This window comes from Ursus arctos, unplaced genomic scaffold, assembly GCF_023065955.2.
Source record: "Ursus arctos isolate Adak ecotype North America unplaced genomic scaffold, UrsArc2.0 scaffold_8, whole genome shotgun sequence".
Lineage (NCBI taxonomy): Eukaryota > Metazoa > Chordata > Mammalia > Carnivora > Ursidae > Ursus > Ursus arctos.
In genome coordinates, this window is record NW_026623100.1 from 55030767 (window position 1) to 55048219 (window position 17453).

Sequence of the window (17453 nt, forward strand, 5' to 3'; positions counted from 1 at the left end):
ACTGATCTGTAATGATACCATTATCATATACTAACTTCACCTACATGTATTATATATTCATTTTCATTTACATTTAGGAAATTTGCTGTATCAGCAAAAATCCCTGAAACCAAGTGGTGTCAGAAATGTTGTGTTGGTAAGTAAACTGATCCATAACATGTAGCTGTCCTGCTTTGCAGAGTAGATAAGAAAATACAATGAGACTCGTTTTTAAATCTAGTATAAAACAGTACTTCTCCAGGGCATTCTGCCAGTAATAGTTTATTTTTCCCCCTTAAGTAAAACAAATGTCTTGGCCATTCAGTCTCCATGTAAACTAAACCTAATGTAGTACCTTGCACATAACAGTTGTTTTGCAGATAATTTATTGACTGGATAAATGGAGAAAGTAGGATGACTTTTTATTACAGCTCTTTATCATACCCTGTTCTCCAGGGGGCCTGTTCTTTATCATTCTTATGCTGCTCGGCAATGGCTTATGAGACTGCATTTATTCATTCAGCATATATTTTCATGCCTTTAGTATGTGAAACCTTATGCCTGTGACGTGAAGGTTATAGTCTCCCTGTTCACACACCACGATCCTAAATTCCTCCCCCACCCCCATCACAACCATCTATTTTATTTGCATATAGCAAAAGGAAAAAAGAGTTTTCTTTCCTTCCCTTAAAAACCTTTGAGGCTTTATTATTTTTAAACCTATATTTTGAGATTTGATTAATAATGTCTTCATGTTGCTGGAACCAAAGCATCACTGCCTCTGAACATTGCTCCCAAAAGCATCCTTAGTCACCTGTCCCTACTGTGCTATATTCTCCCCGGATCTACTTAGGATCCTTCATTCGGGATCTCGCTGCCTCACCTAATCTCCCCGCTACCATGAGACCTAAAATCTCTCTTCCCACTGCCAGATCCCATAACAACCACCACCTTCATTTGTGCTCAAGACAAAACTCCTGCAAGTGATGGAGGAGTTTCCAGCTCTTACTGAAAGTGTTTTCACCCTGCAGTCTAATTAAGAAATTGAACTGGCAGCCAGCGTTTGTTTGTTTGTGTTCAGAGCATGCAACTGCTATTGTTAGGACTTTGTGTTGCAAAGGAACTTACATATACTTTTTTGCCTTGACAGTGCGAAATCCTTACACAGGCCATAAGTACCTATGTGGGGCACTTCAGACTAGCATTGTTTTATTAGAATGGGTTGAACCAATGCAGAAATTTATGTTAATTAAGGTAAGCATGAAAAGCAACCTAAGTCATTCTTAGTATAAAAGCTTCATTAAGTCAGTTTTCCTGCTCTTTCACCAAAAAACCCATTTTTTCTTTTTTCTCATTTCTTCTCAAGTTAATTTCATGGTTTTGGATTATGTGGCAGGGTAGTAAAAATCTGCCCAATTGTAAGGAAATCAGTTGGCCAGATAAAAGTTTTAAAAGAGACTAGAGAAATAGTTCAGGGAAACGGCAGTGGGAGCGAGAAATAGCCTCTCACATACAGTCTCATGTCCAGAACAGGAGGTGTTAAGAAGCAGTGGAATGTTGTTTGAATGTATTCTCTAGTTGACCTGCTCCATCACAGCAGAGAAGCAACCTCCAGGTTGGTGTTTGGCCTAAGAGGACTAGGGATAACCATAGAGAGCGGGACCTTATTTATTTCGGTTATATGCCTAGCTGTTAATTTGCCCAGGCCTTCCCATGGATGGTTTTTTGTGCCTATGTTTCTCTAGAATCTTTAATTAATGACTATTCTTTAAAATATTTAACATTACTCAGCTGTAACTTAAAATTGGGGGGAAAACTAATAAAATGGTTCACTCACACCAAGGAAATACCAAATGAATTTTTGAAGCTGTTTTCTTTGCTATTTTATATAAGTTAAGTAGTGTTATTTCCTGAGCATTTGAGATCTCCCTGGAACTTGGGGTCAGAATATAATTGGGGTGGATTCTTCCTAAGATTTATAATATAACATTAGGATATGTAAAGTATTGGCTTCCTGCTGTTTGAATTTCTGTAAGTGACTAAGGAATCTATTTTTCATTTCCTATCACTGTTTATTAACCTCAGCATTAAGTAGGGCTAAAGAAATGGAAAAACAGCTTCAAGAGTTTTGAACCCATTGAGGTGCTATTGCCACAAATCACTGAAACAAAAGTTATTTAAACCAAAAGCTGAAGGGGAAAAATAAATAACCTTATAAACTGTCTGTGGCAGAGCTTCTGAATACAGCCCATTTATGGCAAAAACTGTTTTGTTCTTGGCGCCTCTTTGTTCTTACCCACTTGACAAAGCATGCCTTCTCCTAGATGGAGTGGTAAAGTGTACCCGGTTTGATTTTTTTTGCAGTCCTTCCCTGTCTTCTCTCTGCCTTTACCCCTTTAGTCTGTTTTAGATACGTCCTCTCTATTCCTTTCATTCCTAGCCTCTATCAGGATGAAAAATAGTTTCATTATGTCAGTGTTCATAGATACAGTCTGATTAAACCTTAGGATGAATGATTTTTCTGTGTTACCTGATATGTTATACTACTTATTCCTAACATAACAAAAGACGCTTTTCTCTATTAAAGGAATTTTAGGTATGAAGAACACGCAGGAGAGAATATATACTTTGAAGACATGGGAAGCGTAAAAATTACCCATCCACGTCTTCTTTTTCCATGACTTCTGTAATCCCAGGGAGCCTGGCCTGCCTAATTAATGAGGCCTGTTGCCACTGTTCTAAGATACTACACTTAGAATACAGTCTCCCTCAATGGGGCGCCTGGGTGGCTCAGTTGTTAAGCGTCTGCCTTTGGCTCAGGGCGTGATCCCGGCATTCTGGGATCGAGCCCCACATCAGGCTCCTCCGCTGGGAGCCTGCTTCTTCCTCTCCGACTCCCCCTGCTTGTGTTACCTCTCTCGCTGGCTGTCTCTGTCTGTCAAATAAATAAATAAAATCTAAAAAGAAAAAAAAAAAGAAGACAATCTCCCTCGAGACTTCGCACCTTCCCACTTTCTTTAAACTCCCTTAACTCTCTGTGGGCTCTTACCCTGAATCTTAACCCAACTCTCCTTCCCCTGTCTACTTCAAGATATTGTGGGTATTTTGTTTCTGTTTGACATTATTTGGATTACTCTTTATGATGTTTCTATTCTACAGTCTTATAAGATGTATTCAAAAACATTTTCATCTTTTCTGTAGTCTTTCTTCCTCTTAATGACATTCTGACAGTTTTTCCTTCATTAGACTACATTTTCGTCATAAGTAAAAGTTAGAAATTAAAGACCTTCTCAGCAAACAATTATGTACTTACTATAAACCAGGAATAGTGCTTTTTAACCAGAGAGACAAAAGTGAGTAAGATAAAGTCACTGGCCTCAAAGACCATCACCAGTAGCAACTGGATTTAGAGCTCTTGGACGGGAGTCCTCTTCTGTTAATGACTTAACACACATTATTAGAAGCTAAATAGAATTATTCAGAATCTGTTGGTTTTCTTATTTGCTGATAAAAAAATTGAACAGGAGCTTTGTTTTCTGCTTTACTGCTTTTATCACATTTCAAAGAGGATTATTTCGAATGTTTTTGCCTTATTAAAAATCTGACCGGTTTTAGGCAAAGCGTATTCCCCAGGTAATGGGAAAGCTTCTAGAGAGGAGATTTGGAGAGTGTTGATGAGGAGTGTCTGGCAGTCCCAGGGAAGGAAGGGATATGGGTGGGGACAACAGGTGCACAGACAGCTTCACCTTCTAACCACAAGGACCACATTGTATTTTCTAACACCTAAAGAATAGCAGTTATAGTAGCCCCATTTCACCTGTTTCTTTTCTCCAGACTTTATTTTCTTTAGAATTTATGAGTTGCCAGATTAAAAAATAAATTCAGTAGCTTTGTTAAATACTAGTAATGCTAACCTTTTGGGAAATAAAATGCAAATACAGCCCATTTATATGAGCAACAAAAATATAAATATATTAACAGTGGGGTTGTTAAAGCATGTATAAGACCGATATTTTGGGAGGGAACCTTTTATTGTGAAGAATATCGCTAGCACCTCAGAACTCCCCATGGTACCCCCTGTCAAGTCAGCTCCCTTCCTTTCCATTTTGACTGTATAAATACGCACCCCTAAACATTAGAATTAATTTTACCTGATCTTTCAACAGCGTGTAAGTGGAATCATAAAGTGTGTATTCACTCGTGTCTGGCTTTTGTGCAGCATCGTGTTTGTGTCGTTGGATGTAGTTATAGTTCGTTCGTTGTCAGTGCTGTGTAATTTCCCACTGTGTGAATATGCCACTGTTCTATCTATGCACTGTTGATGGGCATTTGGGTTACTTCCAGGTTTTTGTTATTTGAACAATACTGCTGTGAACATTTTTGCATATGCCTCCTCTGCACGTGCATGCTCGTATTCTCTAGAACATATAATCGGAGTATGACTGCGTGTCTTCAACAGGAACAGATAGTGTAGTTAACCAGTGTGGCTCTGCCGTACAGGTCAGGCCCCCATCACTTTGTGAGCATTCGTCTGCTGCTCTCCTAGTCACACTTGTTATTGTCAGTCATTGCATTTTAGTCATTCAGGTGGCTATATGGATAGTCACTCGTAGTTCCATTTCCTGATGACTGATGACGTTAATGTTCTCCATCTATTTTTCTAACTTAAGAAATACGAATTTATTTAGTCTCTTTGTAGCAATATAAAAATAATTTTGAAGTTATGTAAAATTAAAATTGGTTGCATCATAACTGTGAGTTTATGAGTAGTCAGTTGAGCTTTAAGGGTAAATTTCTCTTATTTGTGTTTTTTTTCTGTCCATTTACAAGAGGAGTGTTTCTTGCTAATGAGCGTTTCAGTGCTCTTATCCGTGTGTGCTCAGCTGGATAAGAAGATAAGAAGACAGGGAGTATAACTGAAGCGCATCATATCGGGCGGCAGGAGACTCTGCCACAAAGGGATGGGGGACCCTAGGCTAGTCACCAAATTTCTGGGTCTCTGTTTTCACCTCTGAAAAGGTGACTTACAAGTTCCCTTCCAGCCCTAATGTCCTAAAATTAGGTGATTTTTAACTTAAAAAATTTTATGGTGCCAAACCTAAAATCAAATACTTTATAATGTGTATTTTTCTGCATATCCAAAGTTTCTGTGACAAGAGCAGTCTTTTTAGTAGAGAGTTATTGTCTATATTTTCATAAAGCTAAAAATTCTTAATAATGTTCTCATGAAATTATTTGGCTTTTGTTTTCCTTTGTTTAATATATTTTTGTTTCTCTCTCTAGCACATAGATTTTCCTATACCATGTCCACTTAGAGTGTTTGAGATGCTGGTAGTTCCGGAACAAGAGTACCCTTTAGTCTGTGTTGGTGTCAGTAGAGGGAGAGACTTCAACCAAGTGGTTCGATTTGAAACAGTCAATCCAAATTCTACCTCTTCATGGTTTACAGAATCAGGTTTGTGATTTTTATTGAATTAAGGCCAATACATTTGATTTTATAAATAATAAATTTACCATATCTCTCATTAGGCAAAAACAGTGCATAAAAAGCCAATCTAGAATAACTTACTAAACTGGAAAAAAGAGAAGATGGCTTGCTTTAAAATAGCTAATTTGTTTGAGGCATTTAAAACATCATGCATTCCCAAACCTGAGTATACGTCGGAATCACCCAGAGGCTTGCTGGCCCCCACCACCAGTTCTCCTTTCAGTAGATCTAGAGTGGGGCCTGTGGATTTTCATTTCTGTATGTTCCCATGTGGCGCTGAGGATTCAGATACAGCAACCACACTCCGAGAACTACACATACACACATACCTCAGGCCTAGAAAAGTTTATTTAAATAAAAGGAAAAACTGCATTAAGTATAGTTTATTTTCCATGATATTCCTATAATTGATACACAGGTACTATGCAATAACTTCCATACATGTTTAATGATTTGTAATTAGGACATAAATTATAATTAAACAGCTCCTTCTGAAATATTAGAGAGTCTTGAAAATAATTCTTTTATATAAGGTTTTTCCTTAAATTTTGATCTGTGTTGTCCAGTTGCATAGCAGATCTTTCCTTCATAGCTAGTATCTTAGGAAATATTTCCAATTAATGAGCTTTTTACAGAAATTTGATTATAGTTTGAAACCTTCGATTTTGTTGCAGTCAGTACACATTAATAAAACTTGTGTTTTGTGGTAAATAAATCTGATTGAACTTTTACACTTGAAAAAGGTTGACCTGAACAATCTTTTTTTCTTATTTATAAGCACTGTGTTATGGTGGAGCTCTTTTTGCTGTTTTTCCCTTAAAAAATAACATTGTACAGTGTTTTGCTGTAAAATAGACAGTGACCATTTTAGAAGGCACTTTTTATTTATTGAGAGAGCAGGGAGTGGGGGCATGGAGGGTAGAGGGACGGGGATAGAGAGAGAGAATCTTAACTGGGCTCCACGCGCAGTGCAGAGCCCAGCGCAGGGCTCGATCTCGTGACCCCTGAGATCATGGCCTGAGCCAAAATCAAGAGTCACACTTAACTGACTGAACCACCCAGGCGACCCTAAAAGGCAATTTTTAAAGGTCTTGCAGAGGCTTTTTGTCAGAGTCTTTGGGTTCTTAGGGAAATATTAAGAAGCCAGTTTGCCAATAAATACTGATTAGTCAGGAGTTTGTTGGAAGCCTGAGTGTTCACAAAAGAAAGAAATTCAGAGTTGAGGTTTTTTGGCTGTGAAAAAAAATCACAAACACATTCACAAAAACCTAGAGACAGTTACATGACTTACTGAAGCCCAGGAGACTTGAAACAGCTTTCCTTTAAGGACACATTGTTGAAGGAAAACATGGTTTGCCCCTAGCAACAAATGTGGCTTCTCTGGCTCCCTCCAAGTGTCTGTACTGCGTATTCCCTTAGACACCCATCTTCTCTTTCGGACAGCAGGTGCACTCCTGCTTTCCGGATCTCTCCCTCCCTGTTTAATAGGAACGCATTGTTGGGTGACTGGTACTTTATTGTTAGTGAATTTCAGTTAATGCCTTATTTCTCCCAAGCATTTTAATTTTAAATCCTTTTCTACTAATTGTTAAATGAAGGGCCTAGTCTCTTCACAAAAGAATTTTGTACAGCTGTGGGTACCTTTCTTTGGAATCTTTGACTTCATTCTCTTACTGTAAGGAAATCCGTTTATTTAAGGTTAAATATGATAAGTATCATTCATCTCTGGTTTTGAGATTATAAGATAAAAATTGAGTGAGAGAGAAAGCAGAGTTAGACTTTAGAATCATATGAAATTCTAAGCCAGTGGCTTCCTAAACTCTGTTGCCGTTTATAATCTACTTTCGGAAGCTTTTAAAACTCCTGATACCTCAAGTCATACAGACTCCCAATTAAATAAGAAAATCTAGAGGTGGCAGCTAGGCATCAGTATTTTTTAAAGTTCTCTAGATGATTCCAGTGTTTGGTAACTAATTGATAGAAGCAGTTGGTAAAACCTTATTTTCCTAACTTTCTCTCTAGTAATGCTAGACTGGCTTCCTGAACTGAAGTAGATTGTATAGATATGTTCAGATTGTTAATTTTCACCCATGTGTATAAGAGCTACAAAGATCTGATTTGCTGGCTTGTTCCATGTTCTTTCAACCCTGGTTGGTTACAGAAGTACCGGGTCTAAACTACGTTTGAAGGTCTGAAATATGGCAGTCCTTGGATGGCCTAGTACTAAATACTGTGGGAAGGAGAAAATGGTAGACTATAGGTCATCAGACTCACTCTACAGGAAATATAAGGCCCGAAAAAAGCGCTATAGCTCAGCAATTTTAGTTTTGATGTTCATACAAAGTTTGGGATATTCTGCTTTTCACTTTATGGCAAATCATCATTTAAACATTGTCAGGTTGTAAGAATTTTGATAAATCATTATAATAAAAATAATGCCTCTTTGCATTTTGGTAATACTTGATAGTTCTCAAAATACTTCAGTATTTCTTTTAATTCATTTGTGCTTGAAGTAATTTGTTTGACACTCTGATTCATTCACTCAATAAATATTTATTGCGTGTGGTGCCAAGCATTACCATATAATGGTGTACAAAGCATAGTCCCTGGCCTTCTGGTTTAAAAGCAGAAATCATTCCTAACCGTAATATAGAAGATGAGACTCCTGATTTCACGTATGACTAGAAATGATGACATCACCCGTAGTAAGGACAATAGTCAGCCCTCCACCGAGCACTCACTTCGTTTAGTAGCACTGCATGAGAGTTTAGACCCAAGCAGCCTGGCCCAGCCACTACATATGTATAACCAAAAATTTAAATCCATTTCAAATTCAGTGATGTTCAGAATTCTTGTATTTACATCTCTGTGATTTCGCTATTACTTTTTTATGTAAGTTTATTGAGTTTGTTTGTGTTACAGATAGCCCACAGACAAGCGTTACTCATGTAACCCAACTGGAGAGAGATACCATTCTTGTATGCTTGGACTGTAAGTTTTTATTTACAAACATCTTCCTTTAACACATTTTATTTTATCTTCGTTTCTGAGTGACTTTTCCCCACCTTCTTTAGGTTGTATAAAAATAGTAAATCTCCAAGGAAGATTAAAATCTAGCAGAAAATTATCATCTGAACTCACCTTTGATTTCCGGATTGAATCAATAGGTAAGTGAAAGTTTTGTATTTCTTGTTTGATTGCAGTAGTAAATGCTTAAAATAAGTTACCTGATAATTATCTGAAATTACAGAGGGATATTACTAAGGACACATTTTTTTAAAATACAGGCTATGATGAATATGAGGTCAGTATCATCTTCACTTTTATACATTCTCTGAAATAGTTTAATAACTGATATAATCTATAAATAATGTTATCCTCCTTAGAGAATTTGACATTTCAAAAGAAACAATTAAATATTATTTTTCATGACACAGTTATGAATTCCCATTTCCTCCAAACTCCTGTAGAGTTTCCCTATAAGTACTTTAAAATTTAGGACTTAGGATATTATGTTGTATTTTTGTTATTGTATTTGCTGATCAGAGCATTTTAAGCATCTCCATAAGATTGTGGAATCTCCTCGTCATTGTCACATTTTGCTTGACTAGAGTGTTTTCTGAAAAAGGATTTCTTACAGAACCAGTATTCTAAAATGATCAGATTCTAGAAAAATTAGGTAAAAATGATCATATATGAGATGGTGCTAGGAAAATGAATGAGAGCTACTTCAGTATTTAACTAGACACAATTTTTTTGGTCTTCGTTATGAGTGAAAGATATTTGTACATATATATGTTGGTTGAGGGTAGGGCCAGGGGCAGATAGTTCATTTGTCTTATTCCTGGTTCTATTTTCACTCTCTCCTCCGACTAGAGTGCCTCTCTGCCAGCAAGCAAATGCTGATGATAGTAATGAGGGGAAAGCTCTTCAAGATGTTAAAATGGAATCCATGCTTAAAAACACATAGCCAGGGCCAAAGTAAGATAAAGAACAGAAACTCAAAGCAGTATGCAGGCCTGAAGCCAACAGATGTGCTGGGCTCCTGGTGATAAAGAAGACTAAAAGGATCCCACAGGAGATGGGAGCCAGAACTATGCTCCTTGCTTGAGGGGCCTGGTAACCAAGACTCTCCTCACCTAGGCCTGATGGCTTTGTAGGAAATTTTTATCCGCTCTTAAAAAAAAGAGATCATCGCTCTCCTATACAAACTATTTCAGATTATTGACAAAGAAGGAGTGCTGAACAAATCAGTGTTTAACACTGATACTAAAATCAAGCAAGATTAGTACAGAAAACAAAATAATCCAGTCTCATGAATATAGATTTTGAAAAAATCTAAACAAAGTACTAGCAAATAGAATTCCACATCATCAAATAAGACTTTATTTCAGAAAAATAAGGGTGGTTCGTTCAGCATCAGAAAATTTATGTAATAAAGCACATTAAATTTTTAAAGCAAAAGGTCACATAATTTTTCAGTAAATACACAAAAAGAATCGAAGTCATTCATGATTTAAGGGAAAAAAACCCAGCTTCTTAACAAATTAGGAATAGAAGGAAATGTTCTTCATCTAGCAAAGCCTATTAAAAAATATTCATATTTCAGTGATCAAACTCTCCCATTAAAGTCAAGAACAAGATAAGAATACCTGCCATCATCACATTTCAACATTGTCTTTCTAGACAAGAAAAGGAAACTGTGAGGATTAGAAAGAAAAAAGTAAAAGATCCTTTTTTTGCTGATGGTATGATTATCTATATAGAATGTACAGCTGTAAATAAACTACTGAACCACTAGAAGAATTCAGAGTTGCTGGATGTGACTAAAACAAATGAATAGCTTTTCAGTGTGCCAGTAATTAGGAAATTTTTTATAGGAAAAAAGATCTCATTGACAATGGCAATAAAGTATGTGGAAATAAATGTAATCAAAATGTTTAAGACCATTATCTAGGGAATTCCAAATTATTGTTTAAAAACGGAAGATTTGAAAACAAATCAAGAACTATACCATGTCCATGGATAGAAAGACTGAATATGAGAAAGGTGTCAGTTCTTTGTAAGTTAAACCACACATTGGGTGCATTTACAATAAAAATCCTGATAAGATGTTTTGTGCCACTTGGTAAGCTGATCTGAAAATTTGTATGGAAGAACCAAAAGCCAAGAATAGTAAAATTTTGATGAATATTTTGCCCTACTCAGTATTGAAACTTTGACAAAGCCATAATGATTAAGACAGTGTGGGATCAACACAGGGACAAATAAACAGAACAGTGGCACCACAAGAGAAGTTCAGAAATGGGCCTACCTGTTAAGTGGAAACTTACAGCATATGTCTGTGGGCAGTGGTGGACATTCAGCAGATGATGCTGGTACTGCTGGTTATCTGCAGGAAACAAAATTAGATATTTTCCTCACTGAAAACACATAAAAATACGTATATAAATATGTAAATATTAAAAGCAAAGCTAATATTTTTAGAAAGTACATATGCCTGTGTCCCAATAATTTTGTATCTAGAATTAGACAATTTTGCACATGTATTCAAGAAGAGGCACAGAATGTTTTAGTTATAGATGCTAATAACAAAAAACTAGAAACAATTTAAATGTTCATCAGATCACTTGTATGAAAGTTGGAAACATTCAATATAAAGTTTGATATTGTGTAGTAATAGTAAAAACAAACATGAGAATGACAAGCACCAAATTGGTAATAGTGGTTATGTCAGGGAGGAAGGAAGGGCTAGAATGGGATTGCAGGGGGTTGTATACGGATGTCAGCTGTATTTGGTTTTATTTAAAACAAAAGGCAAATATGGCAAAATGTTAGGATTTGATAGTTAAATGGTAGGTACATGTTTCTGTGTTATTCTCATATTTTTCTATCTGTTTGAAATACCTTATTTTCAAATATTGTCATTTTATCAAAACAAAAATTTCTGTAAACAGAACAATATTTTCGAATTTTCTTTTTTCTTGCCAAAAAGATGAATAAGTTCTAACTGGTATATGTATATTTTTAATTTCAAAAGTAAAGATGCTACGTAAATATGGAATAGCTGACATTAGTTACTAAATGAAGTATTGCTATGCAAGATAGAGGGACAAAATGATGCTTATCGGTTGAACTTTTGTACTATTAACAGTAACTGAGCTGTTCTTGCCTGCTAGTTTGCCTACAAGACAGTGTGCTAGCTTTCTGGAAACACGGAATGCAAGGTAGAAGTTTTAGATCTAATGAGGTAAGTAATCTTTTAAAAATTGTGTCCATTAAATAGTTATGAAACTATCAAATTCTATTTGAACAATTTTCTTTAACTTTGGAAAATTCTTAAATGATACGAGGAATGCTTGATATGCTCACTTTATTAATATTTACTGTATTCAGCCTGGTAATTACCCTGATTCACTTGACATTTGTAAGATTCTTTGCTGCCCCCCCCTTTTTTTAATAGATGCTTTGGTAGAGACATGCCAATTGTATGTTCTGGTTTGATTGTTTTAAGATTTTATTTATATATATATGTATATATTCTATATATATATAGAATATATATATTTTTATAGAGAATATATATATTTACATATATGTTTTATATATTATATAAATTTTAGAGAGAAAGAGCATAAGTAGGGGAGGGGCAAAGGTAGAGAGAGAATCCCAAGCAGACTCTGAGCTGAGCACAGAACCCAACACGGGGCTCAACCTCACGACCCTGAGATCATGACCTGAGCTGAAATCAAGAATCGGGCGCTTGACCGAGAGAGCCACCCAGGCGCCCCGCCCCCATTTCTTCCTACCTTAATTTAACTCTAGGAACAATTTAACTCCCAAGTCCTAGGACATACTCTGTTCTGCTCCTCATTTCCACCAGAAAGTGCTGGGGTTACAGATGTGAGCAAGATGTTGCCCCCAAGGATATCCAGGCCAGTAAAATCATCAGAAACTCTCCCAGTACCCCAGACCAGTCTTCAGTAGTATAACTTTCTCTTGAGCATAGGAAGGAAAGGAGAACCTTAGGTGCTTCAAGCAAGAAAGTAGCTCATTTGTGTCCTAAACTGTCATTCTAAGCTCGGAATATTTCTTCTAACCAAGTGGACATTATAGCAGAGGGACCGTGAGCATGAGTTCCAGAGTTGAAACGCCGGGTTCAGGTCTCCACCCTGCTGTTTTGTGACCGTGGTCGTAGCATATCACTTAACTTCTCTTTGCCCGTACTTTTCATTTGTGAATTGAGGATAACAAAATAGTACTTACGTCACTGGGTTATTAAGATTAAATGAAAGGAAGCACGTAATGTGCTTGGCATAATGCCTGGCTTATAGTAAGTATTCAAGAAAAGTCATAGGGGCACCTGGGTGGCTCAGCCAGTAGAGCATGCATGCGACTTTTGACCACGGGGTTGTAAATTCGAGCCCCAGTTGGGTTGTAGAGACTACTTAAAAATAAAATCTTTAAAGAAAAGAAAAGAAACTTCATAGCTAATGTGTTTCTAGTAGTTATTCCCACAAGAGGGCTGCTCAGGAAGATGTTTTTAAAATCACCTCGGGGAATTGAGCAGGGAGATAAGAATAGTCAACAACTAATAAACACTGGGCAGAGAAAGAAAGACTCTGTAAGCAGGATACCAGAGAGCAGTTTAAGAAAAAGAAAAAGATTGTGCAAAAAATCACCTGAGGGACTTTTTCAAACTGTGCCGGCAGCCCTTACTGAGTACTGTTCCTCTAAAAATGTTATGTCCTTCTAGTGGGCAAACCCCAAAACACAATGAAGATCAGTCATGGTGAGCCACTATCACTGTAGTGAGCATGTTGTATCCTTCAGGTGTGCTGGGTTCCGAAAGAGGTTGAGAATCGCTGGTGTTTCCAGAATAACTAATTGTAGAGGTACTAATGGAATACATTTAGTTTGGAAATCAAATTGTTTTTTCAGCCTATAAAATTGTGGGGAGAAGTTACTGTCATAACAATTTGGAATGTTTTGTATTCAGTAAGCAACAAATAGTGGCATAGTGGGTTTTTCTTTCTCCCGTAGACTTTTCTTTAACTCCCCAACTGGTAATGGGTCTCACTGAGGACTTCCTAAAGAATATATAACATCAGAATATACTATTTCGGGAGGCTGGGGGAGATGCAAGAGAGAAAAATCATCTGTTGAGCGCTGCCTTAGCTCGGCTTTATACCCACTACTGCTTGTAAGACCACACAGTACTGCTGCCGGGTAGAGATTTTCTCTCCTGTTTTACAGAAGACAACCCATTTTCAGCAAATTACTGCCTTGCCCAGTGTCATAGCTAGTGAGGAGGAGAACTGGGATTCAAATTCCAGTCTTGAGTTTCTCCCATCATACCACAGTGCCGCCTTTGAAGTAAAAGGACCAGATCTGGGTGGCTTGCTACTGCACTGGCCTTGCTGTTAGCATTAACGTAACTGACAGGGGTTTCCGATAAATAAATGGACTGCGTGCTTGCTTTTAAATTTTTCCCTTTAGGTCTGTAATTTAATAAGTAAATAGTTTTCCTACGCTCCTATTTTATGATTAATTCAAAATTAGGCACTTTTTTCCTAAACTAACTGATGTATCTATGTGCTGACTTAACAAACTAACACTCATGCAGGGATAGGGATCTGTTTTCATCTTAGGAATTATATTTCTCTTCTATAGAGTTATAAATTGAATGCCCATATAAAATTTTGTGCCTTTAATCCAGAAATTAAGTTTGTATTTTAATTGAACAGGTAACACAAGAAATTTCAGATAACACAAGAATTTTCAGACTGCTTGGCTCTGACAGGTATGGAAAGGGGTTGTATTAAATATGGAGTACTAAATGCATTCTATAAATCCAGCAAGAAACTGATTTCTTTTTTCAAGGGAATTGAAATTTCTACAGTAATATATTCAACATTGTATTTTTCACACTAAAGAATTCACAAGTCAGGAAGTTATAAAGCCTTTGAGACTGTGCCTGATCTTCCAAGTAACAGGAATATATAGATCTGTCAGTACTCATTTTGCATTAAACGTGCTGTCTAAAGTATGATTTACAGCACCAGAAAGAGGAAAATACCATATGCTAACAAATAAAACTTTCTGGTTTTAGTGCCAAATAGAATTTTTGGGTTCTATTCCGATATACTTTCTGATTCTTGAACGACAGGTTGTTTTATACTTTGTGAGAATTAAGTTCCCCCAGATTATTCCAAATACAGGTTTTCCCCACCTCTAACTCTTACAACACTGGCTTAGAGGTGGGAGGTGGTGGGCAGCAAAAGTACTTCCTGGAGCTGGAATTGGTTCTTTAATCATAGTGATTTGCAAATCATTTCCTGCCCACAAATCAAACAGCATTTATGGAGGCATAAAATGAAGAAGCCATGGAAAATGTTTCTGCTAACCGTAGTTTTCAAGAATAACTTCTGTTTGTTTATCACCTTTAGGGTCGTGGTTTTGGAAAGTAGGCCAACTGATAACCCCACAGCAAATAGCAACTTATACATCCTGGCAGGCCATGAGAACAGTTACTGAAGAAGACTGTGCTTCGACAGTTAACGTTGGAACGAGCACTACTGCTGCACCGTGGACGAAAGCTTGAAGCTGTACAGAGGCTGCAGTGACCTGGCTTCAGTCCCTTGTAATTTATTGTGGCATGAGACGAGATGGGGAGAATTTTTGTTTTCAGTGGTATGGATATATTTAGCATATTGAACCACACAAGTGCTTAATTCATTGTTATGTAATCTTTGTACATACAGGCAGTATTTTTCTGTGAAACTTCATATTGCTGAAGACATACACTACGAATTTATGTAGATAATGTACTTTTATGAGATGTACAAGTATGTGTCTTATCTGTACAGATGTAAATGTTAATGAAAATGCATTTGGGGTTAATATTTTAAGAATTCTTAGTATATTCTTGGGTGTGTCTATATTACAAAATGGGATGCTGGCAATGAAACCGTACATTTAACACTATTGTATTTTTATTATATGTAATTTAGTAATATGAATACAGATCTTGTAACTTTCCAAATTGTAATGGAGGCTATAATCATTTTATAATCTTGTTTTTAATTTTAATGCAAGTACACTGGTGTTTATATTTGCACAAAGTATTGATATGTGATGTATTAAGTCACAAAAGTAAGCTGTGACATTGTCAATGTGCATTTGGCTCCACAACATCTTTTTTAAATGTACTTGGATTGTTTTCTATGTGAAACAAACCAATTAACCACCTGTTGTAGTAACTGGTCTTTTTATATTTAAGCAGAATCCTGTAAGATTGTTTATCTGTGCTTAAAAACATACCTTTGAAAAATTTTTGAATCCCAGAATAGCGGTACCGTGGTGTAACACTGCAGTTGTCTGAATTACAGTATGCACAAAAAATAAGTTAGCATTATTAAAGAGTCCACACTAAACATTTCATAGAATCACATTGAAGACCTATAACATTCCATACAGTGGAGTGGTTCAAATTTCTAGTGAAATTTTTACTTTGGTTGGCCTTATTTTATGATCATTTTCGTATTTCTTTTGACTTAGAGTATTAACACATGGCCAAAATAATTTAGTTACTACCTCATATAAAAAATATAATGGTTACTACACATCACAGGAACTTAGTTTTCGTTTAAAGTCATTTTTTATTGCTTTTTTCCCAATGGAATATGTATATACCAAGTTTTAGCAAAATGCACACTTTGGCTCTTTTTTGGTATATGTTCTTTATATTTTAATGTGGGTATATACACTAGGAACAAACTAAATTGTGATTTATGGTCTTCATTTATTTTAACTGATAATGCTTTTAAATATATTCCTGATTGTACATAGTGTAAAATAAACATGTTTTTTAACATGCGGTTGTATAGTAGCTTGTCATCTGGCTTAATCTATAGAGAGTAAGACTAAAATATATTAAGGAGAAAAACAGTTTTTTAATTATTCTGCATTGAATCCAATATACCCATTCTGGTCCCTCAGATCATATTTTTATTTGACTGTCATCTCAGTTTCCTAAAGGGGTATCTTTTATAAAATCTTCAACTTTCTGATCAGGAAAATCAATGAAACATTCATAGTCTTATGTATGAGCAGGTGTCGGCAAACATACCTCAGCCGAATCCTGCTCACTACTTGTTTTTGTAAATAAAGTGTTATTGGAACACCACACCACATACTCATTTATGTGTTGTCTATGGCTGTGTTTGTGCTACAGTGACAGAGGTGAGTGGTTGCAAGAAAGCTTTATGGCTTACAAAGCCTTAAATATTTACCATCTGACCCTTTACAGAAAAAGTTTGCCGACTCCTGGGTTATGGAAAGGAAGGGGAGAGTTGGGGAATGCAGTTCTAGAGACTGAAGAAGGGGACAATTAGGTGGGAAGAACTGGATGGTGGATCATGAGGCACCATTTCTACCTTTGCTAGTCCCACTACCTTTCTGTGACTTTAGGTAAGTTGTTGACTCTAGAACAGTTTCCTTATCTAAAAACATGACTTCTAAATCATATAGGTGTTAATAGTCATAGCAGTTGTGTATATGTATCTCTTTTCCCAAATAAATACGTTGTCACTGATCTTAGCATTAATGACTGAATAATGACTGTTTTAAAAACGCATCTTTGCCAGTATAACATTTTGTCAACTTGTTGAAAAACAGACTCATGGAAAAGATTTTCAAGAAATCAAGATTCTGTTTTTGACATTTATTGACCAGGTTGTTGATCCTTTTTCTGGGCCACTGTTTTTTCTAATTTCCAAGTCCTGTAAGTTATATAAAGGGTCACATCTCAAAAAATTTAACAATCATATTTAACTGTCAAACACTTGAAATTATTTCCAGAAAATAAACTACTGGTTTGTGTGTTACTCATGGGCTTTTTTAAAAACATAGACCCCCGAAATCAATCTTTGGGGGCCAAGCCCAATAACCTATTATTTTTATAAAGTCATGCAGATTATTCTGA

The 17453-nt window shown here is 36.3% G+C and overlaps 1 protein-coding gene across 3 annotated transcripts in view; it reads left to right on the forward strand.

Moving 5' to 3' along the window:
• The window catches only part of MAP4K3 (mitogen-activated protein kinase kinase kinase kinase 3), a 181929-nt gene extending 165274 nt beyond the window's left edge, over positions 1 to 16655 (forward strand). For 2 of the 3 annotated variants that reach the window (XM_026479448.4, XM_026479456.4), the window contains 8 exons: positions 78 to 136; positions 1130 to 1233; positions 5263 to 5434; positions 8390 to 8458; positions 8542 to 8634; positions 11647 to 11717; positions 14215 to 14270; positions 14917 to 16655. In XM_026479448.4, the coding sequence (XP_026335233.2) occupies positions 78 to 136; positions 1130 to 1233; positions 5263 to 5434; positions 8390 to 8458; positions 8542 to 8634; positions 11647 to 11717; positions 14215 to 14270; positions 14917 to 15004 (712 nt within the window). In that variant the 3' untranslated portion in view covers positions 15005 to 16655. Of the gene's footprint in view, positions 1 to 77; positions 137 to 1129; positions 1234 to 5262; positions 5435 to 8389; positions 8459 to 8541; positions 8635 to 11621; positions 11718 to 14214; positions 14272 to 14916 lie in introns of those variants that run through there. The other variant, XM_057309419.1, reaches the window with a different exon arrangement.
• Positions 16656 to 17453: the final 798 nt, after the last annotated feature.